We start from the raw sequence: 25,554 nt of genomic DNA, 5'->3' as shown, positions 1-25,554 counted from the left end.
TAGACCGCCATCCAACTGCATCTATGCCTAAAAAGTCCACCTTCAGGTTATCATCCGAACCCCCTCCAGTATTAAGTTGCAAAGCAACAGACAATTGCATTAAGTATGGTGCGTAATGTAATCAACAACTACATCCTTAGACATAGCATCAATGTTTTATCCCTAGTGGCAACAAGACAACACAACCTTAGAACTTTCTCACATCGTCCTGTGTCAATGCAGGCATGAACCCACTATCGAGCATAAGTACTCCTCTTGGAGTTACAAGCATCTACTTGGCCAGAGCATCTACTAGTAACGGAAAGCATGCAAGATCATAAACAACACATAAGCATAGCTTTGATAATCAACATAACAAGTATTCTCTATTCATCGGATCCCAACAAACGCAACATATAGAATTACAGATAGATGATCTTGATCATGTTAGGCAGCTCACAAGATCCGACAATGATAGCACAATGGGGAGAAGACAACCATCTAGCTACTGCTATGGACCCATAGTCCAGGGGTAGACTACTCACACATCACACCGGAGGCGACCATGGCGGCGTAGAGTCCTCCGGGAGATGATTCCCCTCTCCGGCAGTGGTGCCGGAGGCGATCTCCTGGATCCCCCGAGATGGGATCGGCGGCGGCGGCGTCTCTCGGGAAGGTTTTCCGTATCGTGGTTCTCGATCGGGGTTTTCGTCACGGAGACTTTTTATAGGCGAAAGGGCAGGTCAAGAGGCGGCACGGGGGCCCCACACCACAGGGCCGCGCGGCCAAGGGGGCCGCGCCGCCTAGGGTGTGGCCCCTCCGTGGCCCCTCTTCATCTCTCCTTCGGACTTCTGGAAGCTTCGTGAGAAAATAGGCCCCCGGGCTTTGATTTCGTCCAATTCCGAGAATATTTCCTTACTAGGATTTCTGAAACCAAAAACAGCAGAAAACAAAGAATCGGCACTTCGGCATCTTGTTAATAGGTTAGTTCCAGAAAATGCACGAATATGACATAAAGTGTGCATAAAACATGTAGATAACATCAATAATGTGGCATGGAACATAAGAAATTATCGATACGTCGGAGACGTATCAGCATCCCCAAGCTTAGTTCTGCTCGTCCCGAGCAGGTAAAACGATAACACAGATAATTTCGGGAGTGACATGCCATCATAATCTTGATCATACTATTTGTAAAGCATATGTAGTGAATGCAGCGATCAAAACAATGTATATGACATGAGTAAACAAGTGAATCATATAGCAAAGACTTTTCATGAATAGCACTTCAAGACAAGCATCAATAAGTCTTGCATAAGAGTTAACTCATAAAGCAATAATTCAAAGTAAAGGTATTGAAGCAACACAAAAGAAGATTAAGTTTCAGCGGTTGCTTTCAACTTGTAACATGTATATCTCATGGATATTGTCAACATAGAGTAATATAATAAGTGCAATAAGCAAGTATGTAGGAATCAATGCATAGTTCACACAAGTGTTTGCTTCTTGAGGTGGAGAGAAATAGGTGAACTGACTCAACATTGAAAGTAAAAGAATGGTCCTTCATAGAGGAAAAGCATCGATTGCTATATTTGTGCTAGAGCTTTGATTTTGGAAACATAAAGAGAGCATAAAAATAAAGTTTTGAGAGGTGTATGTTGTTGTCAACGAATGGTAGCGGGTACTCTAACCCCCTTGCCAGACAAACCTTCAAAGAGCGGCTCCCATTTTATTTTATTTTGGGTGGCACTCCTTCCAACCTTTCTTTCACAAACCATGGCTAACCGAATCCTCGGGTGCCTGCCAACAATCTCATACCATGAAGGAGTGCCTTTTTATTTTAGTTTTATTATGATGACACTCCTCCCAACCTTTGCTTACACAAGCCATGGCTAACCGAATCCTTCGGGTGCCGTCCAACAATCACATACCATGGAGGAGTGTCTATTTTTGTTAATTAATTTGGGACTGGGAATCCCATTGCCAGCTCTTTTTGCAAAATTATTGGATAAGCGGATGAAGCCACTAGTCCATTGGTGAAAGTTGCCCAACAAGATTGAAAGATAAACACCACATACTTCCTCATGAGCTATAAAACATTGACACAAATCAGAGGTGATAAATTTTGAATTGTTTAAAGGTAGCACTCAAGCAATTTACTTTGGAATGGCGGAAAAATACCATGTAGTATAGGTAGGTATGGTGGACACAAATGGCATAGTGGTTGTCTCAAGTATTTTGGATGCATGAGAAGTATTCCCTCTCGATACAAGGTTTAGGCTAGCAAGGCTTATTTGAAACAAACACAAGGATGAACCGGTGCAGCAAAACTCACATAAAAGACATATTGAAAACATTATAAGACTCTACACTGTCTTCCTTGTTGTTCAAACTCAGTACTAGAAATTATCTAGACCTTAGAGAAACCAAATATGCAAACCAAATTTTAGCATGCTCTATGTATTTCTTCATTAATGGGTGCAAAGCATATGATGCAAGAGCTTAATCATGAGCACAACAATTGCCAAGTATCACATTACCCAAGACATTTATAGCAATTACTACATGTATCATTTTCCAATTCCAACCATATAACAATTTAACGAAGGAGAAACTTCGCCATGAATACTATGAGTAGAAACCAAGGACATACTTGTCCATATGCTACAGCGGAGCATGTCTCTCTCCCATAAAGTGAATGCTAGGATCCATTTTATTCAAACAAAACAAAAACAAAAACAAACCGACGCTCCAAGAAAAAGCACATAAGATGTGATGGAATAAAAATATAGTTTCAGGGGAGGAACCTGATAATGTTGTCGATGAAGAAGGGGATGCCTTGGGCATCCCCAAGCTTAGACAGCTTGAGTCTTCTTGATATATGCAGGGGTGAACCACCGGGTGCATCCCCAAGCTTAGAGCTTTCACTCTCCTTGATCATGTTGCATCATACTCCTCTCTTGATCCTTGAAAACTTCCTCCACACCAAACTCGAAACAACTCATTAGAGGGTTAGTGCACATTATAAATTGACATATTCAGAGGTGACACAATCATTCTTAACACTTCTGGACATTGCATAATGCTACTGGACATTAGTGGATCAAAGAAATTCATCCAACATAGCGAAAGAGGCAATGCGAAATAAAAGGCAGAATCTGTCAAAACAGAACAGTTCGTATTGACGAATTTTAAAATGGCACCAGACTTGCTCAAATGAAAATGCTCAAATTGAATGAAAGTTGCGTACATATCTGAGGATCATGCACGTAAATTGGCTTAATTTTCTGAGTTACCTACAGGGAGGTGGACCCAGATTCGTGACAGCAAAGAAATCTGGAACTGTGCAGTAATCCAAATCTAGTACTTACTTTTCTATCAACGGCTTAACTTGGCACAACAAAACACAAAACTAAGATAAGGAGAGGTTGCTACAGTAGTAAACAACTTCCAAGACACAAAATAAAAACAAAGTACTGTAGGTAAAAACATGGGTTGTCTCCCATAAGCGCTTTTTTATCGCCTTTCAGCTAGGCGCAGAAAGTGTGTATCAAGTATTATCGAGAGATGAAGTGTCAACATCATAATTTGTTCTCATAATAGAATCAAAAGGTACCTTCATTCTCTTTCTAGGGAAGTGTTCCATACCTTTCTTGAGAGGAAATTGATATTTTATATTACCTTCCTTCATATCAATGATAGCACCAACAGTTCAAGAAAAGGTCTTCCCAATATAATGGGGCAAGATGCATTGTATTCAATATCCAAGACAACAAAATCAACGGGAACCAGGTTATTGTTAATGGTAATGCGAACATTATCAACTTTACCCAAAGGTTTCTTTGTAGAATGATCAGCAAGATTAACATCCAAATAACAATTTTTCAGCGGTGGCAAGTCAAGCATATTATAAATTTTCTTAGGCATAACAGAGATACTTGCACCAAGATCACATAAAGCATTACAATCAAAATCTTTAATCTTCATCTTAATGATGGGCTCCCAACCATCCTCTAACTTTTTAGGAATAGAGGCTTCACGCTCTAATTTCTCTTCTCTAGCTTTTATGAGAGCATTTGTAATATGATGCGTGAAAGCCAAATTTATAGCACTAGCATTAGGACTTTTAGCAAGTTTTTGCAAGAACTTTATAACTTCAGAGATGTGGCAATCATCAAAATTCAAACCATTATAATCTAAAGCAATGGGATCATCATCCCCAATGTTGGAAAAAATTTCAGCGGCTTTATCACAGTGCAGTTTCAGCTTTAGCAGTTTCAGGCAGTTTTTCGCACTTTGCATTCGAGGTGGAAACATTGCTAACACCAATTCTTTTATTAGTATGAGTAGGAGGTGCAGCAACATGTGTAGCATTAGCATTACTAGTGGTGGTAATAGTCCAAACTTTAGCTATATTCTTCTCTTTAGCTAGTTTTTCATTTTCTTCTCTATCCCACCTAGCACGCAGCTTCAGCCATTAATCTTATATTCTCATTAATTCTAACTTGAATGGCATTTGCTGTAGTAGTAATTTTATCATCTAAATCCTCAGGTTTAGCAGCCATTTTATTAATTAAAGAAGATTGTGATGCAGACATATATGAGATTCGGTTTCGGCATTAGCAAGTTTAGTTTGCAACCCCGAGATCTCCCTATTCAAATTTTCAAGTTGATTCCCTATATTCTTCAACAAGGTAGATTGCTCATTCATAGTTTTAGTAAATAGTTTATTTTGCTCATGTTGTGATTGCATAAAGCTCTTAGTGGATCTTTCAATTTCTAGCATCTTTTCTTCATTAGATGAAGCATATCTACCATAAGAATTACCATTAGGTGGTATGGCCTGGAATCATTGTGATTGTTATTTTTAATGAAATTCACATCAACATATTCTTTTTGATCAACTAATGACGCTAACGGAACATTATTAGAATTAACATTAGGCCTACCATTCACAAGCATAGACATAATAGCATCAATCTTATCACTCAAGGAAGAGGTTTCTTCGACAGAATTTACCTTCTTACCTTGTGGAGCTCTTTCCGTGTGCCATTCAGAGTAGTTGATCATCATATTATCAAGAAGCTTTGTTGCTTCACCAAGAGTGATGGACATAAAGGTACCTCCAGCAGCTGAATCCAATAAATTCCGTGAAGAAAAATTTAGTCCTGCATAGAAGGTTTGGATGATCATCCAAGTAGTCAGTCCATGGGTTGGGCAATTTTTAACCAGAGATTTCATTCTTTCCCAAGCTTGAGCAACATGTTCAGTATCTAATTGTTTAAAATTCATTATGCTACTCCTCAAAGATATAATTTTAGCAGGGGGATAATATCTACCAATAAAAGCATCCTTGCATTTAGTCCATGAATCTATACTATTCTTAGGCAGAGATAGCAACCAATCTTTAGCTCTTCCTCTTAATGAGAAAGGGAACAATTTTAGTTTAATAATATCACCATCTACATCTTTATATTTTTGCATTTCACATAGTTCAACAAAATTATTAAGATGGGCAGCAGCATCATCGAACTAACACTGCAAAATTGCTCTCGCATAACAAGATTCAAGAAAGGTGTTTAATTTCAAAGAATTCTATGTAGTAGCAGGTGGAGCAATAGGTGTGCATAAGAAATCATTATTATTTGTGGTTGTGAAGTCACACAACTTAGTGTTTTCAGCGTTGGCCATTTTAGCAACAGTAAATAAAGCAAACTAGATAAAGTAAATGCAAGTAAACTAATTTTTTTGTGTTTTTGATATAGCAAACAAGATAGCAAGTAAAGTAAAACTAGCAACTAATTTTTTTGTATTTTGATTTAGTGCAGCAAACAAAGTAGTAAATAAAACTAAGCAAGACAAAAACAAAGTAAAGAGATTGAGAAGTGGAGACTCCCCTTGCAGCGTGTCTTGATCTCCCGCAACGGCGCCAGAAAATATGCTTGATGGCGTGTATTTCACACGTTCGTTGGGCAACCCCAAGAGGAAGGTATGATGCGCAGCAGCAAGTTTTCCTCGTAAAGAAACCAAGGTTTATCGAACCAGGAGGAGCCAAGAAGCACGTTGAAGGTTGATGGCGGCGGGATGTAGTGCGGCGCAACACCGTAGATTCCGGCGCCAACGTGGAACCCGCACAACACAACCAAAGTACTTTGCCCCAACGAAACAAAGTGAGGTTGTCAATCTCACCGGCTTGCTGTAACAAAGGATTAACCGTATTGTGTGGAAGATGATTGTTTGCAGAAAACAGTAGAACAGTATTGCAAGAGATTGTATTTCAAGAAAGAGAATTGGACCGGGGTCCACAGTTCACTAGAGGTGTCTCTCCCATAAGACGAACAAAGCATGTTGGGTGAACAAATTACAGCTTGGGCAATTGACAAATAAAGAGAGCATGACCATGCACATACATATCATGATGAGTATAGTGAGATTTAATTGGGCATTACGACAAAGTACATAGACCGCCATCCAACCGCATCTATGCCTAAAAAGTCCACCTTCGGGTTATCATCCGAACCCTCCAAAGTATTAAGTTGCAAAGCAAATGCATAATTGCATTAAGTATGGTGCGTAATGTAATCAACAACTACATCCTTAGACATAGCATCAATGTTTTATCCCTAGTGGCAACAAGCACAACACAACCTTAGAACTTTCTGTCACTGTCCTGTGTCAATGCAGGCATGAACCCACTATCGAGCATAAGTACTCCCTCTTGGAGTTACAAGCATCTACTTGGCCAGAGCATCTACTAGTAACGGAAAGCATGCAAGATCATAAACAACACATAAGCATAGCTTTGATAATCAACATAACAAGTATTCTCTATTCATCGGATCCCAACAAACGCAACATATAGAATTACAGATAGATGATCTTGATCATGTTAGGCAGCTCACAAGATCCGACAATGATAGCACAATGGGGAGAAGACAACCATCTAGCTACTGCTATAGACCCATAGTCCAGGGGTAGACTACTCACACATCACACCGGAGGCGACCATGGCGGCGTAGAGTCCTCCGGGAGATGATTCCCCTCCGGCAGGGTGCCGGAGGCGATCTCCTCGGATCCCCCGAGATGGGATCGGCGGCGGCGGCGTCTCCGGAAGGTTTTCCGTATCGTGGTTCTCGATCGGGGTTTTCGTCACGGAGACTTTTTATAGGCGAAAGGGCAGGTCAAGAGGCGGCACGGGGGCCCCACACCACAGGGCCGCGCGGCCAAGGGGGGGCCGCGCCGCCCTAGGGTGTGGCCCCTCCGTGGCCCCTCTTCGTCTCTCCTTCGGACTTCTGGAAGCTTCGTGAGAAAATAGGCCCCTGGGCTTTGATTTCGTCCAATTCCGAGAATATTTCCTTACTAGGATTTCTGAAACCAAAAACAGCAGAAAACAGAATCGGCACTTCGGCATCTTGTTAATAGGTTAGTTCCAGAAAATGCACGAATATGACATAAAGTGTGCATAAAACATGTAGATAACATCAATAATGTGGCATGGAACATAAGAAATTATCGATACGTCGGAGACGTATCAGTAGACTACTCACACATCACTCCGGAGGCGACCATGGCGGCGTAGAGTCCTCCGGGAGATGAATCCCCTCTCCGGCAGGGTGCCGGAGGCGATCTCCTGAATCCCCCGAGATGGGATTGGCGGCGGCGGCGTCTTAGTAAGATTTTCCGTATCGTGGCTCTCGGTACTGGGGGTTTCGCGATGGAGGCTATTTGTAGGCGGAAGGGCAGGTCAGGGGGCCACACGAGGGCCCCACACCACAGGTCGGCGCGGCCAAGGGCCAGGCCGCGCCGCCCTAGTGTTTGGCCACCTCGTGGCCCCACTTCGTCTCCTCTTCGGTCTTCTGGAAGCTTCGTGGCAAAATAGGACCCTGGGCGTTGATTTCGTCCAATTCCGAGAATATTTTGTTACTAGGATTTCTGAAACCAAAAACAGCAGAAAACAGCAACTGGCTCTTCGGCATCTTGTTAATAGGTTAGTTCCAGAAAATACACGAATATGACATAAAGTGTGCATAAAACATGTAGATAACATCAATAATGTGGCATGGAACATAAGAAATTATCGATACGTCGGAGACGTATCATTCCCCTCCTCCTCATGGTCATCGTCGGCCTCCCAATCCTCCTCTTGGCCGTCCATTGGCGGGGAACTAGAGCTGCTAGCCGTTGCAATTATGTCCCACCAATGGCGCCAGCCCCGCGGCTTCCCCTCGCTATCGGTGCCCGATGGCAAAGAGAGGTTCTCATGGTCAGAGAGGAGAGGAGAGATGAAGGGCGCCGGCCGGTTGAAGATCGGAATGCTCAGACGTAGGGGTCTTATTGAGCGGGGATGAATGGCGGCGCAGATATCGAAGAGGGCTACGGTTGCTCTTCCGCGGAGTTCGCACTCCATTCCGACGGTTCGCACGTCAATCGACGCGGTTGCCACTGCGACGGTTCCTCTTCCCGGCAACTGCACCATCGCTAATAAATCCGTCGCGAGGTAGGCGTAGGTTGGGCGTCGTTCATGTGTCCATGACGCGTCGGCCCCGCCACTTCCCGCCCCGCTTCTCGCTCTATCCGGCGCGCCCGTAGCGTCCCATGTGGAGTGGGGACGGGCTCAGGGCGCCGAGCACGGTATTGGGCGTGCCCCAAAAACCTTTGTGGGATGTTTTGGGGAACACGAGTGGAGATGGTCTAAGAGAACCTCCAGCCGCGTCCCCCAAGGTGTCCCTCAAAGATTTTTGGGGTGCGCCAGACATATTTTCGTTCCCAGGCGCACGTCCCGAAGGCCCTTTCCGTCTGACGCGGCCCAATACGGTGTCCGATGCCTCGAGCCCGTCCCCGGTCCATAGGGGACGCTCCGGGCGCGCCGGACACATCGAGAAGCGAGGCGAGGAGGGGCAGGCCCGATGCGTCAGCGACACACGAACGACGCTTAGCCGTCGCCTACCTAGCTACAGTGCAGTTGCCAGGAAGGGGAACCACCACAGTGGCAACCGCGTCGATCGACGTGCAAACCGCCGGAATGAGCGTGAACTCCGCGGAAGAGCAACCGCAGCTCTCTACGATATCTACGACGCCATTCATCCGAGCTCAATAAGACCCCTACGCATGCGCATTCCGATCTACAACCGGCCGACGCCATTCATATCTCCTCTCCTCTCTCACCATGAGCAACCTCTGTTTTCCATCGGACACCGACAGCGAGGGGAAGCTGCCGGGATGGCGCCATTGGTGGGATAGACTTGCAACGCCTAGCAGCTGTAGTTCCCCACCGACGGACAACCAGGAGGAGGATTGGGAGGCCGACGGCGGCCATGAGGAGGAGGGGAAGGCTGATGACAACGACGGCCACGAGAAGTAGGAGGAGTAGGAAGAGGCTGAGGCGGCGGCGGCAAAGAAGGAGGCAAGGGCTCAGGCGAAGGCGGAGGCGAAGGTGCAACCGACGAGCACCGATGATGACGAGGGGGACACAAGTTCCTCCAACGCGTCGAACGACACCGGCTCTTCAGAAGAGGTGATGAGCACGAATCGCCTCCGTGAGGACGAGGAGGAGGGTCCATCAAAGGAGCATCGGGCCTGACGCGTCAGCGACACACGAACGACGCTCAACCATCGCCTAGCTAGCTACGGTGCAGTTGCCAGGAAGGGGAACCGTCGTAGTGGCAACCGTGTCGATCGACGCATGAACCGCCGGAATGGAGCGCGAACTCCTTGGTAGAGCAACCACAGCTCTCTTCGATATCTACGCCTCCATTCATCCGAGCTCAATAAGACCCAAACGTATGCGCATTCCGATCTACAACCGTCCGGCGCCATTTATCTCTCCTCTCCTCTCTCACCATGAGCAACCTCTCTTTGCCATCGGACACCGATAGCGAGGGGAAGCTGCCGGGATGGCATCATTGGTGGGACAGAGTTGCAACGCCTAGCAGCTCTAGTTCCCCGCCGACGGACAGCCAGGAGGAGGATTGAGAGGCCGAAGATGGCCATGAGGAGGAGGGCAAGGCCGATGACAACGCCGGCCATGAGAAGTAGGAGGAGGGGGAAGAGGCTGAGGAGGCAGCGGCGGCAAAGAAGGAGGCAAGGACTCGGGCGAAGGCGGAGGCGAAGGCGCAATCGACAAGCAACGACGACGACGAGGGGGACACAAGTTCCTCCAACGCGTCGAATGACACCGACTCTTCGGAAGAGGTGACGAGCAGGAAGCGCATTCGTGAGGACGACGAGGAGGGGCCATCAAAGAAGTAGTAGTTTAAAAAATTAGTTCATTTTTTCGAAGTTTTAATATGTAATTTGTTTATGTTGCACTACTTTGAAAATTAGTTCGTATTTTTCGAAGTCTTGATTGTACCAACAAATTTCTTCTCTCTATTAGATACAAATGCAAAAAAATGAATTATTTTAATGTTTGAGGGGCGCGTTTAGGAGAAGTGGCTGGGGAGCGACACCCCCAAGCGTTTGATCCGGCGCTGTTTGGGAAGCCGGTGGAAGATGCTCTAAATTTACAAACATGTTGATCCACAACGCTATAGATGGCGGATGGAGTTGCTCTGCTCGGCCTTGGATCCGGATAATATAGCCGGGAGGATGGCACGCGGTTCCTGTACGGCCGAGTACACACATGCTGAACAGGTCCAGGCCCGACTCTGCCAACACTCGTCCAGGAACCGTGTGAGACTGCTCACTTTCTGTTTGGCATTGGCATGTTGCTTACGATGAAAGTGGTTGGCACCCCTGTCGGCATGTATTTGGCGTACGTAGGGCTGCATCCTATACAACCAGGCATATGACGTCAGTTACATAAGCCAACGGTTCGATGTAATGTGGATATGGAGATCACTCAAGCTCGGGTGCACTACGGAGTTTTCGGAGCCAAGGTGGCGGACCTAGAGCTCCGTTTTCTGCTGCAGTGGGAAGATCCTTTATTACTGGATCCAAGTAGCATGCAGAGAGACAATGTAGTAGTTACGAGGGGTGTGAGATAGTGGGGCATGCAGTTTTGGCACCCGAGCACATATGGTCTTGTTATCTGAGCCACTGAAACCTGCTGCAAGATCTGTGTTGGACGCATTAATGGGGCAGATACTGGTGGTGGTAAATGTGGTATACACGAGAGGGTATTTCTATGTTGTATAGGTGGGTCCTACAATATGAGGGAAACAGGGTGCAGGGTGCCGGAGCACACAACCCCGCTGGCCTAGACCGGTGGTACAGAAAAATATTCGACTAATACTGTATTTATTGCCAACGTGCACATTAATTCACGCTCTTTCCGAGCGCAGCTTTTCTCCCTTGCTCACATTCTCGTATGGAATGCATGCATGCATAGGCAGCTTGTTTGTCATAGTCGACGACATGGAATAGCTTCCGCGATCATCTCCAACCTTCCCCTATAACATTTAACGAGCGATGCAAAACAGATGTCCAAATTGATTGTCTCCGTCCGTTTGCGTTAGCTTAAATGATCGAATTTGACCGTGCAACGGTCACCGAAGCGAAGACCGCCGAAGCAACGGTCACCGAAGCGATGCGCTCGAAACAGGCTGCACGCCCACTGCCATGCAGGCCCGTGGGAGAAGCGAGCGGTCACACGGCTCGATAGCCAGCGCCTGCCAAGACGCATCCGAGGCGCAAATTTGGGTCGCGTTTGGGTATCTGCGGACATCCCGATCACTATACGTCGGATCACTGGGCTGGGTTCAGGAACATTTTTTTACCGCACAGTCGGTCGCTCCGGAATCGTTTGCATCGCCCCGTTGGAGATGTCCGAACTGATCTTTTTTTGGGTCTGTTTAGATTCGGATGCGGCGGTCTGTGGACACAAATAAACCGTGGTCAGTATGCGGATAACAACGGCTCCAACGGTTTCCCATATTTCCGAGAATCCAGCCATCCGCTCTCCCTCTTAAAAAATGGTAATGGTGGTTGCGGCTGCTAACCGGAGTTTAGCCGGCACACGCGGGAAATGGCCACATCCTTCCCGCTCGCACAACCGCTTTCCCGCCTGGTCCTCTCCGCATGTGCTGCTGTTTTACGTCTAGCCCGTCGCGCTATAAAATGAGCGGGCCATTTTCTTGTAGTGCGCCGCCCTATAAAGGGCGCGTTTGGTTTCCTGCATAGAAGTTGGTAGAGTGCATGGGCCGAGAAAGATTCCTTTTTTCTTGGGCAACCAAAACACAGGGCCCAAAACTGTCTGCACAGCACGGACCTTAAAGCAGTTAAAAAGGGCATCGAACCAGACTCCACAGCTACGCCCGAATCGGCAGTTTCTCCGGGGCCAGGCTCGTTGCAAACGAAAACGCGTGAAGATTCCCTTGGTTTTCAGTGCCAGGTTGTTGGGCCCTCACATGACAGCCTCATATGCAACATGCATGCAGGACGCAACCACAACCAAACGCCCAACCCAAAATTTCTTTCTAGCCCAGAAATTTCAGTCTAGGATACCAAACAAAGTGGGAACTACGTTTTTTTGCACCGTTTTCAATGGGCCAGGCTCCATTGGACCAAGAAGTGTGTTGTTTCGGAGCCTAGCTGCGTGGAAACGTGAACCAAACGCGCCTAAAATGAGCGGACCATTTTTTTTGTAGTGAGAAGGCGACGAGAAGACGACGATGAGGACAGCATGGAATCGCCACAGAGCTTGCTCGAGAAGGAGATCCTATGGGCAACGGGCGGCCACAGCGCTCTAGGAGTTCGAAAATTGGCGGGACTGCTTTTAATGGCTGCTTTGGAACAGTGGGCGGGCTCATCCGGTCCATGAAAATCCATTGCCATATGTACCATCAAGGCAGGGGACGGTACCTACCAAATTTATTTCTGCATGGACAGAGGCTACCGTGGGACCTGACACTGTCCCAAATAGCCACTAACATGTGAAATACTTCTCAGAATACATGTACTTGACCCACTCTCCGTGCATGCCATTGGTCCAGGCATAGAGAGCACCTACACCCGAGAGCCAAATTGGTTTTCCGGTGTGAGATAGTGCTTTTGGGAGTATGTTTATTCGAACCTCTCCTCACTTCACAAACACATTTTAACTAACACACTAAGTCCTAATCAACATAGGAAACATGCTAGTAGGAAATACGGAACTTCGTGAGAAGGTATTATCCCTATTGAGTTTCAGTTACTTCACTTCAACGCACCGCCTGATTTCCCTTTACATTTATTTACTATTACTTTATTTCCTTTTTTGCACACAAAGCGGGGTCAAACGACTCCAGGGGAGCTTTTTCATAGATCCACACGTGGCAGGTATAAATTGCAGTAAGGTTCTCTAACATCTCTTGCACTAAAAAAACTATTATTTGAAGTAAGGACCTCACACTTTACACATAGCACCCTAAAATTACAACAGAAAACGCGATCAAGTCTTGTGCCTCTGCCACCAGATGCCGGCGAGCTCCAGGCGTCTCCGCCGAGCTCCAAGAGCAGGATGCTTGATAGCTCCTCTCCGGCGTAAACATCTGTAATAACACAGAACATAGAAACATTGAAAGGTAGATTTAGAATTGGATGTGCATTTTATCGCAAAACGAGGGAAATTTTCGCACCTTATTGCATCTATATCTAATAATAAAGGAGCTAAGGTTTCTGCCAAAAAGTTTCGTCAACGCTTTTTTTGACCGTTTTGCCCTCCCACCAAAACACATATAACGCACTGCGCCACCGTACCGGTTCATTGTTCTTTCTTTTGGCTGACTGAAAAGTCCCCTCCCCACGCGATCCTATTTCCTAGCCGAGGAGGCATCAAGCCATCCACTCCATCCAGTTTCCCCATTCGCCCAATGTTTTGTTTCTTTTTTCCATCGCCCAAGGAACCTCTTGTCACCGTCCTGGACGCCGGCCACATCTGTGCGCTAGGCGGCTGGCCCCTTCATCTCCGGCCACAGGCGAGCTTCATCTCCTCCTCCGGCCGGCGGAACGGGATTGCGGCGGCCCGAAGCCAAACCGTCCCAATAAAGGCCCTCCCGTTGCGGCGGCGGCCCAGGCCTAGGCGGCGGAATCAGCACATTCTAGAGAGGCCAGGGGCCGGGTGCTGGCGAACTACGGTGGCATGTGGAGAGAAGCGACCGTCGTAGGCTACCGCTGAGGAGGAGGACGACGGCTGCGTGCTTCGCGGTGCGCGGGGCAGGGTGTGAGGGTCGTGGGACGACGGCACTATCAGAGGAGGTGATGGGAGGCGGCTGCGAGGTAAGGAGAGGAGAGGTGGCGGGGTAGGCTTCGCGCCAACCGGAGCGTGCGGCGGCGTGCTGCTTGTGTGCGTCAGAGAGAGGCAGCCGCGTATGAGTCTCTAAACGAGAAGAGTCAGAGAGGATTAAGCCTTTTTTTTTTAACGTGGGGGATAGCCTTAGGGAGGGGAGGCCTGGCCTGGCCGCCTAGGCCTTGGGCCTGTGTTGGACTTCTGCGTTCGGGTGTTTTTATTATATCTATATATACCTAATAATAAAGGAGCTAAGGTTTCTGCCAAAATTTTCGTCCAACAAATTTTAGGACCGTTTTGCCCTCCCACCAAATCCCATAATACGCATAGAATGCCACAATACCGTTTCGTTTAGTTCGTTTTCTATTCTCTCCGTGCCCAACCTCCGCGAGGGTGCGAGGAGACCGCCCGCGTCCGCCCTGCGGCTCTTCGGCGATTCTTTGCTCTGTGTCGGCCTTTCGGCCTTGGGCCTGGCTAAGCCACCAGATGGGTACTGGTTCGGCTCGCGCAAAACTGCGAGGAGAGACGGACGAACGGGCCAATCCCATCTCAATCGGATCGATTCCTTTCCATCCAGCTTCTTTAGTCCCACCTCGAATCCTTATAGAGAATTCCACCGGTTTAAATACACACATATTGGCTGCATTATCACCAAGGTGCCTCCAAAGTAACAAGCAACATGTTGGCTAATATGAGTTGGTGCACACATGGACGGACATTGAGATATTGGACGGCGGCGTAGAGGATTCGGCATTTCCAGCGGTGTTGCGATGGAAAGAGACCGGTGAGCTCGCCCAGCTCCGGCCGGAGGAGACCGAGGAAACGCGGCTCTAGGCCCTGCCGCTTCCGGGAGCGAAGGACGGCGACGGGGCGACGGGAGAAGGCCGGCGGGCGGCAGTCGAGCTCGGTTGGTTGTATCTGCTTCGATAGCAGAGTGCGGGGGCGAGAGATTGAGAGAGAGTTGACTTGATCCAGATAGGAAGGAAACACGAGCCAGGCTCGTTAGCGGAAGAATCGTTGGAGTTAGGTGGGCTGACCGACCGGCTCCCCACTTAAAAATCTCTTCTATTTTTATTTTTCCTGGCTTTGAAAGGCTAAAAAAGAAACTTGCAAATTATGTTCGCCAATACATCATGTGGGCTTGGAAATTATTTTTTTATATTTTTCCTGGCTTTGAAAGGCTAAAAAAGAAACTTGCAAATTATGTTCACCAATACATCATGTGGGCTTGGAAATTATTTATTTACATACGTCTTTCTATGCTTGTAAATTATGTTTACATGTGGTTAAGATCTTTTTAAATCACTATGGGAGCTACACAAATGTCATCCGGGAGGCAGTTGTGCGGTGTGAATAGTCGGCAATGGTCATACATATTATTGGCTCTACGCGCTCGGCAACCATCGCCCATAGTGTATACACGTAGATTTTTCTCTCCCGCTGCAGCGCGCGCAGTAAATCATAATACATCAAATTACCACTGTACCGGTTCAGTTTAACCTTATTTTCCTGCTCCCACCGAGACCCTCGAGAGCTCGGGCAGGGGATGGCCGCTGCGAGCTTCGGCAGGGCGCCCGCGTACGGGCCATGGCAGTGGTGGCCACGGCGAGCTCTGGCAGTGACAGCCGCGGTTGAGCTCGAGCAACGAACGGCCACGGGAGCTCCGGCAGGGGACGGGCGCGGCGAGCTCCGGCAGAGGGCAGGGCGTGGTGCGGCATGGGCGGCCACAGGTGAGCTCCGCAAGCGAGCAAGCGCGGCGAGTTTCAGCTTCGGCAAAGAACGAGCGGAAAAGCATGTCAATCTTCTCGTACAGGAAACAGAGTCAACAGTTCAACGCTGAACGTGAAAGAAGAAAAGTATAGATAAGAATCCACGGAAAGCAAATAATCGACAATATAGTCAGTTGATGTGGAGACACAATCTAAGAAACGGATCTAGAAAAATTGATTGGAAAAGAACATCCTGAGATCATAAAAGCAAAACTCCCAAAGTCATGGATGGAAAGAATGCCACACATCTCCCTCTAAAAAAGAGAAACAGGCGGCTGGCGCCACGAGCACTACTGTGAGTTATCCCCAAATCAACGTATATTGCAACGAATTTTCTAAATATTGGTAAACTTTCGCAATTTGGACGAATAGCGGTGGTTTTTCAAACTTGCTGCCGTAATGTGGTTATTTTTTGAAATCTGCTCGTCCTACCGAGTAGGAAAGAGAACCCTCCTAGAATTGGGAAACTTCTATCACCCTAACGAAGGAGGCTTGAAGATCAACCTAGATGCGACCATATGTCCACCTGGGAAAAGTATACCCTGAGACAAATTAAGACGACGACCCAAGGATATGGAGCACATCCTACCGATGATGACGGCGAGCGTCCCGCAAAAATGACTGCAAGCAGAAGGTGGCTGCAAGCGCTAGCGAGGAGTTGACTCCAGCATGACGATAACTTCTAAGGGTGGTCACACCGGTGAGGAAGCAAACTCGGCAAGCGGTGCCTCAATCCTTTGTTGTACAAGGCTTAAATAGATAGGTTGGGTGTTTCCCGATTTTAAAATTGCCTCAAACAAATTTAGTACAATTTGAGTCTCGTTGTAGTAGATTTGTGTTGCTATTCCTACATGATACTGGTTCTTAGAGTAGCATCTTACCATATCAAAAACGATTTGCTCCATCAATAAATATTTAACAAAACAACCGGTTATAGACAAAAACATTGTTTGTTTTACGAACTTTGCGTTTTAGCTCGTCATAAATTCTCAATGAGGGGTGCAAACGAAAAAAATAGAGAGCAATGAAAGAATGAAAGAAAGAGGCATGACCGGTACAAATGTACCACACAACTATGTAACCTCGCCTAAGGGTGGTGGGGCTAGCACAAAGATGTTGTTTGTGTCCTATGCTACAACAAACAACTATGGGATAGACTTGCGATTGCTCCGTAGCGAAGCACGGGCTTTGTCCTAGTACAAGTATAAAAGAGATTGGCCCCGTATGGATACCTTGGTTAGATAGTCCCACCTCGTTCCCATACAACAAAGGATGACCGGTTTATATGTGTTCAAACTTTCCACGAAGTATCAGCAAGCTGCCTCCTACTGATTTGAAACCTAATGATTGTGGTTCCGACGTGTTGATGATGGACAAAGTCTTAAACGAGACTGTGTTGGGTTCCTGCATGCATGAAATGAAAAGTGAGCGAAAGAAGAGGGAATTGTATGGCCTGGCATGACCGAAAAGTAATGAAAGGTGAGCAAATTAAGAGGGAATTGCATGTCGTGACATGACGGAAGCGACGTCCACGCATACTTACTATTAATTACAAAATTTATATAATTTAATATGACAATGGATATGTGCCATTTTGATACATATTTAAATAGGTACAAATGTTGTTCTTTAGATTTAATTAATGGGCCAGTGTAACAACGCAGGGTCTTTTGTGCTTGATCTTCCGCCGCAACGCGTGGGCATTGTGCTAGTATAAACCTAAGAGGGATCGAGGTTCTCTCTCGTTGCAATTAGGGTTAGGCAATGTGAGGTTAAGAATTTCGACATGATCTCTTTTGTAACTTGTTTATTTGGGAGATGATTTTGAATTGACAAGTCATATTGAAATGAAAATAAAAGAAGTAAAAGATAAACAATTTAGAAATGAATTATAATTCATAATTCAAAAACACATTATAATTCAAACCATATTATACATATACAAATATTCATAAGTAAATTACAAATGAGCTCATAAGGAAAATTTGACCGTTATTGATCATACACACACATACAATGTCTATACAATATTTATAATTACAAAAATTGGATGAATAATAAACAAAATAAAAAGAAGATTACATAAATTGGATCCTATGCTAAAATCCTAAACTAAATGTCTTGGGATGCTTTGTCCTTGATCATTTCCAATTTGAAACCTGCAAAATAGAGAGAGAAAACTATACATAGGGTTAAATAAGAGAGAAACTAGACACGGGTTAGGAACCAAGTGTCAAGGACACTTGAGCCACACACAGGGGCTCAAGTTTCACAAAAGGGATCACACAGCTCATGGAGCTGTTGTGCATCCAACAGCACACTTGTCGTGGTATCGTCACGGCATATGCCATAGGGTGGCTAATCGAAGTGGTTCCTGAGGGATCTCACGGCGGTATCCGGATGCGGGTATGGGCACGAGCGACACGGCGACGTACCCAGGTTCGAGGCCCTCCGATGGAGGTAAAACCTCTACTCCTGCTATGAGTGTATATGATGATCACACAATACAATGGTGCTCCTAGAGCTGTGTCCGGCTGCTCCTGAGAGGCTAAGGGAGACGATGGTCTCTCTCACAGGGCAGCTCTGTAGGTGGGTGAAAGCAATAAATGATCGATCCCCTGCACGAGAGGGGGTAGTGCGGCTTATATAGGCACCGGCACTTTACATATAAGACCCTATAGTTTACTGGCCGGCTTGGCCGGCTCCGGCTTCCGCTCCTTCCCGAGGCGGTGACGTCAGGAGTGGTTGAGGCATCGTGGCCTGTCCCATCCGGCTGCCACGGTCAGCGGTATGGAGAGGAAGTGTCCCTGTCGCCGTCAGCCACTGTAGCCTGTACGGCTCGTCGTAAGCCCTGACGGCCTGTCCGGCGCGTGGCACTATTGTTCCACAGTGCCCCGCGCTTTACGGAAGATGGAGTCAGCGTGGACTTTAGGAACCCGGACCACCAACCCGGTTCCTTACAGTGCAAGACTCGCCAGCCTCGAGTCGGTCTGAGGTACAAACCCCAGTCGGATATGGCTTGTAGAAGCCGGCCCAGCTACAGCATTGGTGGCCGTAGCCAGGCCGACTAGGACCTAGAGCCAGCCGGCTTCCGGACCAGCCGGCCACGGCGCCAGCCGGCTGCTCCTCAGCCGGCCTTTGCCGCGAGCCGGCCAGTGGCCAGCCGGCTGCTCCGCGTCCATTGCCCTATCCGGGGTCTTCCCCCCGACATTAGCCCCCGAAGCTGGCAAGGTCCTGCGTTTAGAAGGACCTAGGCAGGTTTTCCTGGCTTCTTGAATGTGTTAGACGGCACTTGGAGGGGCCGACTGAGAATTTCCATTCAGCCGGCTGCGCCCTCATCCGGCTCGTTCCTGCCGGCTGCTTCTAGCCGGCCGCTTTTTACACTTGTACAGTTTTTGCTTTCTCGCAAGATCTGATGGCGCCTCCGCCTTGCTGATGAATTTTGGCTCGAGTGGAACTTATTGTCCGGCTCCGGCTTGCGGCGCGCCGGAGTCTCCGCCGCCTCGGGTCTTGCGCCCGACTTGACTGGTCTGACGCCTGGCCCGGCGGTCGGTTCATCTGGTCACATCAATGTCCCTCCGGATCCGGTGCGGTAGTGGGCGACGTGGTGTGGCCGTTTCTGGTAACGGTAGCGGTCGTGGGAGGAGTTACGGCGCAGTAAATCCGGAGACGTGGCCTACGTCGGCCACTTGGAGGCCAACCGCCCGCCGCGGTCGGCTATAAATGCCGCGGGGGCGGTATCGAGGCGGCACTTGCCCCTTTCTTCCTCCTCGCGCTCCTGCCTCGCTCCTTCTCTTCACTCGAGCTCTTCGCTGCTCCGACGCCGTTCCTCTTCCGTTCTTCTAGCGAACCTCAGCGAGCGGTTGCCCCGACGATCTTCCGCCGAGCTGCCGCCGCAAACCCGCCAATCCGGCGCCACGGGGCCACGCGCATCGACGGCGCGCCCTTCTCCACCGCGATCTCCTCCGGTGAGGAGCGGCTCTTCTTCGCCCTTCCGCCTCTCCTGGACCTCCTCTTCTTCTTCGTCCTCGATGGCCCAGCCGAGCGGCTCCTGGAAGGGTTCCTATATGCAGGAGGACGACATTGCCCGGCTCGTGCGCCTCCGCCGCATCCCGGCGGGGGTGATTACCAGGGCGCCGGGCGCGGAGAAGGAGCCTCGGCCGGAGCCCGGCGAACGCGTGGTCTTCGGCACGCATCTTGACCGCGGATTGGGTCTGCCGGCTTCCAACTTCTTCCGCCGGTTCCTCGACCACTTCGGCCTGCAGCCGCACCACCTGCCGGCCAACGCCATGATCCTCCTCAGCTGCTACGTGGCCTTCATGGAAGGCTACGCCGGCTTGTGGCCGGACGTGGAGTTTTGGAGCCGGCTCTTCTACATCAAGGCGCAGACGACCGAAGGCCGCCTGAGGACCTGCGGCGCCGCCTCCATCTATCCTCGCACGGGTACGTCCTTCCCGCGGATTCCGACTGTCGATTCTGTAAAGAATTGGCAGATGTCTTTCTTTTATGTGCGGAACGAGAGCCCGGCCTTCGACCGGCTCAACCTGCCGGAATACAACCCGGCTCCGCCAGTCGGCCGGATCAACTGGGGCTACAACGCCAAGTCCTCGGACCCGGACGCAGAGGTGAACCTCCTGTGGGACTTCCTGGGCGAGTGCGTCGCGGAGGGCCGGCTGAGTGCCGAGGACCTCCTCTGCACCTACATCTCGCGCCGGGTCATACCGCTCCAGTGGCGCGTCCACAAGATCGGCCATATGTCCGGCCGGCTCGACCCGACACGGACGTCGAAGGTGGAGCTCTCCAAGTCCCAGGTGGCTCACCGGGTGAACAACATCACCAAGGCCAACATGCCGGACAACTGGAATTGGGGGCTGCCGCCTTACAACCGGGAGCAGCCGCCTGAACTGGTAAGTTTAACGTTTTTGCCGTCTTCCGGCTTGCGGCTGCGTGGCCGACTTGATATTTATCTTGTTGTTTTCAGCTTTTCACCCGCCAAGGCATCGAGGATGGCGACTTGGCGACGAAGGTCTGGACGCCGGATCACATCGACCCGGCTGACCTAGCCGGCGACCAAGCCGGCGACGACGATCTGCCGGTGGTGCAGGATCAGGGCGGCCAGGGGGAGCATAACCCGCCGCCTGAGCATGAGCAGGAGCAGGAGCAGGAGCAGGAGCAGCCGCAGGCGGAGCCGGCCCAATCCGGCACGGGGCCCATCCCGGCGGTGCCTCTGCGCGCGGTGCCGCCTACGAGCACGGCGACTTCTGCGCCGAAGGGGAGGAAGCGGGCCGGCGTCGGGTCTACGGCCGCTTCGGAGGCGAGGGCCAAGAAACAGCGCGGGCCGGCGCCAAGAAGGTCCCGGAGAAAGCCGGGTGAGTTCTTTTTTCCTTTGTTGTTTGATTCCTTTTCTTTCCTTCCTCTCTGTACTTATCTTTTCTTGCTTGTTCAACTAGGGCCGCGATTAAGTTTACCCAGGGAGGCGGCTCTCGGCAGGCTCCTCCCATCAGGTCGCCGCTTCAGCGGCAAAGGAGGGAGCCAACCCCGCAACCTTCAGCACGCGCGCGCACGCCGCCGGCTGCTAACGTGCCGCCTGCGGCCACGCCACCTTCTGCGGGGGCGTCTTCTTCTGCCGCGCCTTCTGCGGCGCCTGGCGGCGGAGACCAGGGTCAGTCGGCGCGCCGGCCGACCCTAGACGACATGTTCCCGCGCCGCGCCCGTTTGTGGAGCAGGCAGCCGGAGCTGGCAGGGGCATGCCATCTGCGGCTGGAGCTGGAGCTGGTGGGGCTGCGCCGCCTTCGACCGGAGTCGGCGGGCCCGCGCCCAACGTCGTGGTGCTGGAGAGCTCTCCGGAAGGAGCGCCTCAAGCGCCGGATGCGACGGCTCCCACCGGGCCGACTGCTTCGACCGCGCCGCCTCCAGCTTCGGAGCCGACGAGGAGGGAGCCGACCGGGAAGGAGCCAGCGAGGGAGGAGCCAGCGCGCTCGAAGGACGCCGATTCCCGGGCGCTGGTGAGGACGAGGGGCCCGCCGGGCCCAACTGAGGGCCTTCATGTGGCCAAGGGGGCCCGGCTGCTGCATGTGCCGTCGCCTCCTCTGACTCCAGCCTTGGCTCGGCTGGCACCATGGAGGCTGCGTGGCACAAGGCGGATTCTTGCGAGGTGTTCAACCGGGAGGGACAGCCTGGTGTGGCGCCCATGAAGATGGTCTTCTCCGGCTACCGGGCCAGCCTTAAGAACAAGGCCGCCGAGGCCCTTGCCCAGCTAGCAACGCTGGAGGATGCTGACAAGGTAGGTGTCTTCTTGTTTTTGCAATTTTGTTATTATCCTGGTAGCCCTCCGAGGCATGGTCCGGCTGCTTGGAGCCGGTCCGGGTTTCGGCTGGATATCTGATTGTTTCTTTCAGGCGGTTACGGAGCGACGCACCGTCTTGTACAACAAGGTGGTGACTAGCTACCACAAGGCCAAGATCGAGCGAGCCGGCTTGGCTCGCGAGCTGGAGGCTGTCAAGGGTGAGGCCTTCTCTCTTTTGACTTGCTTTTCCTGTGAGTTTCTTTTTTACTGACGGCCCATTTTTGCCGGCTTGCAGCTGAGGCCGCCCAGGTCCCGCAGCTTGAGTCGGACCTCCGAGTTGCCCGCGCTCAATGCGCCACAAGTGAGGAGGCGAACCGGGCTGCTGCCGCCAAGCTGAAGGTGGCTGACGGGGAGCTGAAACGGCTGCGCCTCCTTGAGGCTAACCATCTCAAGGAACTTGCCGCCCTCAAGAAGGAGCAGGAGGAAAAGCTGGAGGGTCTGAGCAAGCGGTTGGAGGAGGTGGAGCGGCAACGGCTTTCGCTCCAGCAAGAGGTGACCACCAAGTCCAACGAGCTGTCGGCCACCGCCAAGCGGTGGTTGGGGGAACTTAGCGCGCTCGACCGCGGCTTGGCGGGTGAGTCTTTTGTCTTATGCCTTCCCCTTTGCCGGCTTTCGGCCGTCGGCTGCCGGCTTAGGTTGGCAGCCGGCGGCAGAAACTTGATTTTTTCGATATCTCCATCTTCGGGCTGGGGGCAGTCGGTTCTTGCCGGCTATCGCCAGGCTCTTTCTTTTTTTTTTTTTTTTTTTGCATCGAAATCTCCATCTTCGGGCTGGGGGCAGTCGGTTCTTGCCGGCTACCGCCAGGCTTACTTTAGGACTTCGAAAATTTGCACTTTTCAGCTTATTTCAGCTTTGATGGCTTCTGACATGCTTTTCTTCTATGCAGCGGCCTTCCCTGAGGCGCAGGAGGAGGCGTTAGCGGCTGTTGGCAGGGCGCGGGAGGATCGCCGGCAGGCCACTGGGGAGCAGAGCTCCGACTGCTTCACCATGGACGACTATCTGGCGTCCATCGCCGCCCGCGTGGAGCCGGTCACCAAGCTTGGCTGGGAGCTGCGGAAGGCGGCGGAGGAGCTGATCCGACTGCTGTGGCCGACTGAAACACTGCCGGAAGATCTCTCCAATCTCATCGCTTGGCTGGACAGGGCTCCCGACCGCTTCTTGGACTGGAAGGAGTCGGCCACGCGCGCCGGAGCCGATATGGCGCTATCTTTTGTGCTCTCCTGGTATAACGAGGTTAGCCTCGACCAGTTGGAGTTCCGGCGCGCCGACGTGGAGGACAAGCTCCCGGCGGAGGACAAGACTGCTCGGCTTGCCCGCGCCTGCGCCATTGCCGACTTCGTCGACAAGTCCATCTTTATCGCGGACCCGAATCCGCCGTCTGACGACGAGGAGGAGGAGGCTGAGGACGAAGAGGCGGGCGACGTGCCCGAGGATGACCCGGCAGCCGGCTCTGCTGATGCTCCTCCGGCTGGTCCTGATCCAGTCGGTGCTTAGCTTCTACCTGTCTTTCAATTGTTGCTTTTGCCAAGACAATTCGTTAAATCCCCGGGATGCCGGGTGCATATGTAAGACAATATTATCGCCCTTTAATTATGTCACACTTTAATGTGTTTGTTAATCATTTTGCGTGCCGAGTTGCTTTCTTTCGACTCGTTCGCTTTTTCCCATCCGCCCCACTCTTTGGCTGTGCCCTTGCCGGTCGTACGTCCGACTTGCGATCCGTCGCCGGATCAAGAGCGGGCCGCTGGGTGAGGCCGACAGTATTTCAGTCGACCGAGCTGAATTCGGCAATCCGGCACTTTTATGAAAAGTTGCAAGTCAACTCGCTTTTACTCTTTCCCTTAGTCGTTTTTCGCGTGCCGGCTCCCTAGGCCTTACTCCCGCCAGCCGGACAGCCGGGTTGCGGTCTGTAGCTGGATCGGAAGCCGGCTGTCGGAAACCGGATCACGTTACTGAGCCGACCGCGTGAGAGGGTTCAAGCCAATTGGCGAAACAAGGTAAAGTACGCGAAAAACTTGTCGGAAACGGCGCTCTTGGCGCGAGCTTTTTCATAACTCACAAAAGGGATACAAGGGATACATACATTCCTGCTCTCATGTGTAAAATGGGCGGAGTAACCTGACATTCCAGGGACGTTTAGTCTCCTCGTCAGCCTTGTCCGGCTTGTTTTTCTTAGCCTCTTGGGCATCTATGAGATAGTAGGAGTCATTGCCTACTGCCTTGCTCACGATGAAGGGACCCTCCCATGGGGATGACAGTTTATGCTGTCCGGCTGTCCGTTGGATCAGCCGGAGCACTAGGTCTCCTTCTCGGAATGCTAAGGGCTGGACCTTCCGGCTGTGATAGCGTCGGAGGCTTTGCTGGTAGATGGTAGATCTAGACTCAGCCAGCAGCCGGGCCTCTTCGACCAGGTCAACTCCATCTTCGCGAGCTTCTTTGGCTTCGGCTTCTGTGTAGAGCTTGATCCTTGGCGCATCATGCTCGATATCAGTCGGCAAGACGGCTTCGGCCCCGTATACGAGGAAAAAAGGTGTGAAGCCGACTGAGCGGTTTGTCGTTGTGCGCAGGCTCCACAGCACATTGGGCAATTCTTCAATCCAGCAGCCGGCTGCTCGCTCGAGCGGCTCCACCAGCCGGGGCCGGATGCCGGCTAGGACTAAGCCGTTAGCCTTTTCTACTTGTCCGTTGGACTCTGGGTGTGCCACAGAAGATAGGGCCATCCGGATCTCCATTTCCCCGCAATAGCGAGAGAAGATGCCTTGGGAGAAGTTGGTGCCGTTGTCGGTGATGATGGTGTGGGGGTAGCCGAATCTCACAATGATTTCCTTGAGGAATGTGACGGCTGTGGACCCGTCCAGTTTCTTGATTGGCTTGGCTTCGATCCACTTGGTGAATTTGTCAATCATCACCAAGAGATGTGTCATGCCGCCTCGCGCTGTTCTGAATGGGCCTACCATATCCAAGCCCCATACGGCAAATGGCCATGTGATGGGGATGGTTTTCAAGGCGGAAGCCGGCTGGTGTCTCTCGCTTGCGAAGCGCGACAGCCGTTGCACTTCTTCACCAAATCTTCTGCGTCTACGAGCGCGATCGGCCGATAAAAACCGTGCCGGAAGGCTTTGGCCACTATGGCTCTGGATGAGGCGTGATGTCCGCACTCTCCTTGATGGATTTCCCGTAGGAGTTCAATCCCTTCAGCCGGCTCGACGCACCGCTGGAACACCCCACTTACGCTGCGTTTGTACAGCTGGTGG

At 50.5% G+C, this 25,554-nt stretch overlaps 1 protein-coding gene across 1 annotated transcript; it reads left to right on the top strand.

The window, feature by feature from the left end:
* The first annotated feature begins 20,801 nt into the window (after positions 1-20,801).
* LOC139833617 (uncharacterized) lies at positions 20,802-23,794 on the top strand. The gene is made up of 4 exons (XM_071823940.1): positions 20,802-20,861; positions 22,640-22,874; positions 23,187-23,629; positions 23,690-23,794. The coding sequence occupies exons 1-4, from the start codon at positions 20,802-20,804 to the stop codon at positions 23,792-23,794; spliced, it is 843 nt and encodes a 280-aa protein (XP_071680041.1).
* Positions 23,795-25,554: the final 1,760 nt, after the last annotated feature.

The sequence above is a fragment of the Lolium perenne genome, chromosome 1 (assembly GCF_019359855.2).
Source record: "Lolium perenne isolate Kyuss_39 chromosome 1, Kyuss_2.0, whole genome shotgun sequence".
NCBI classification, from domain to species: Eukaryota; Viridiplantae; Streptophyta; class Magnoliopsida; order Poales; family Poaceae; genus Lolium; species Lolium perenne.
The sequence above is the reverse complement of the archived record's forward strand: the minus strand, read 5'-3'. Positions and strand labels throughout refer to the sequence as shown.

What these genes read in the sequence shown, in the direction of transcription:
- LOC139833617 (XM_071823940.1), top strand. Translation starts at nt 20,802, where the DNA reads ATGCCGGACAACTGGAATTGGGGGCTGCCGCCTTACAACCGGGAGCAG. An exon ending in GCTCGACCGCGGCTTGGCGG is followed by an intron (nt 22,875 to 23,186) that starts GTGAGTCTTTTG and finishes TCTTCTATGCAG; the next exon opens with CGGCCTTCCCTGAGGCGCAG. An exon ending in TTGCCCGCGCCTGCGCCATT is followed by an intron (nt 23,630 to 23,689) that starts GCCGACTTCGTC and finishes TCTGACGACGAG; the next exon opens with GAGGAGGAGGCTGAGGACGA.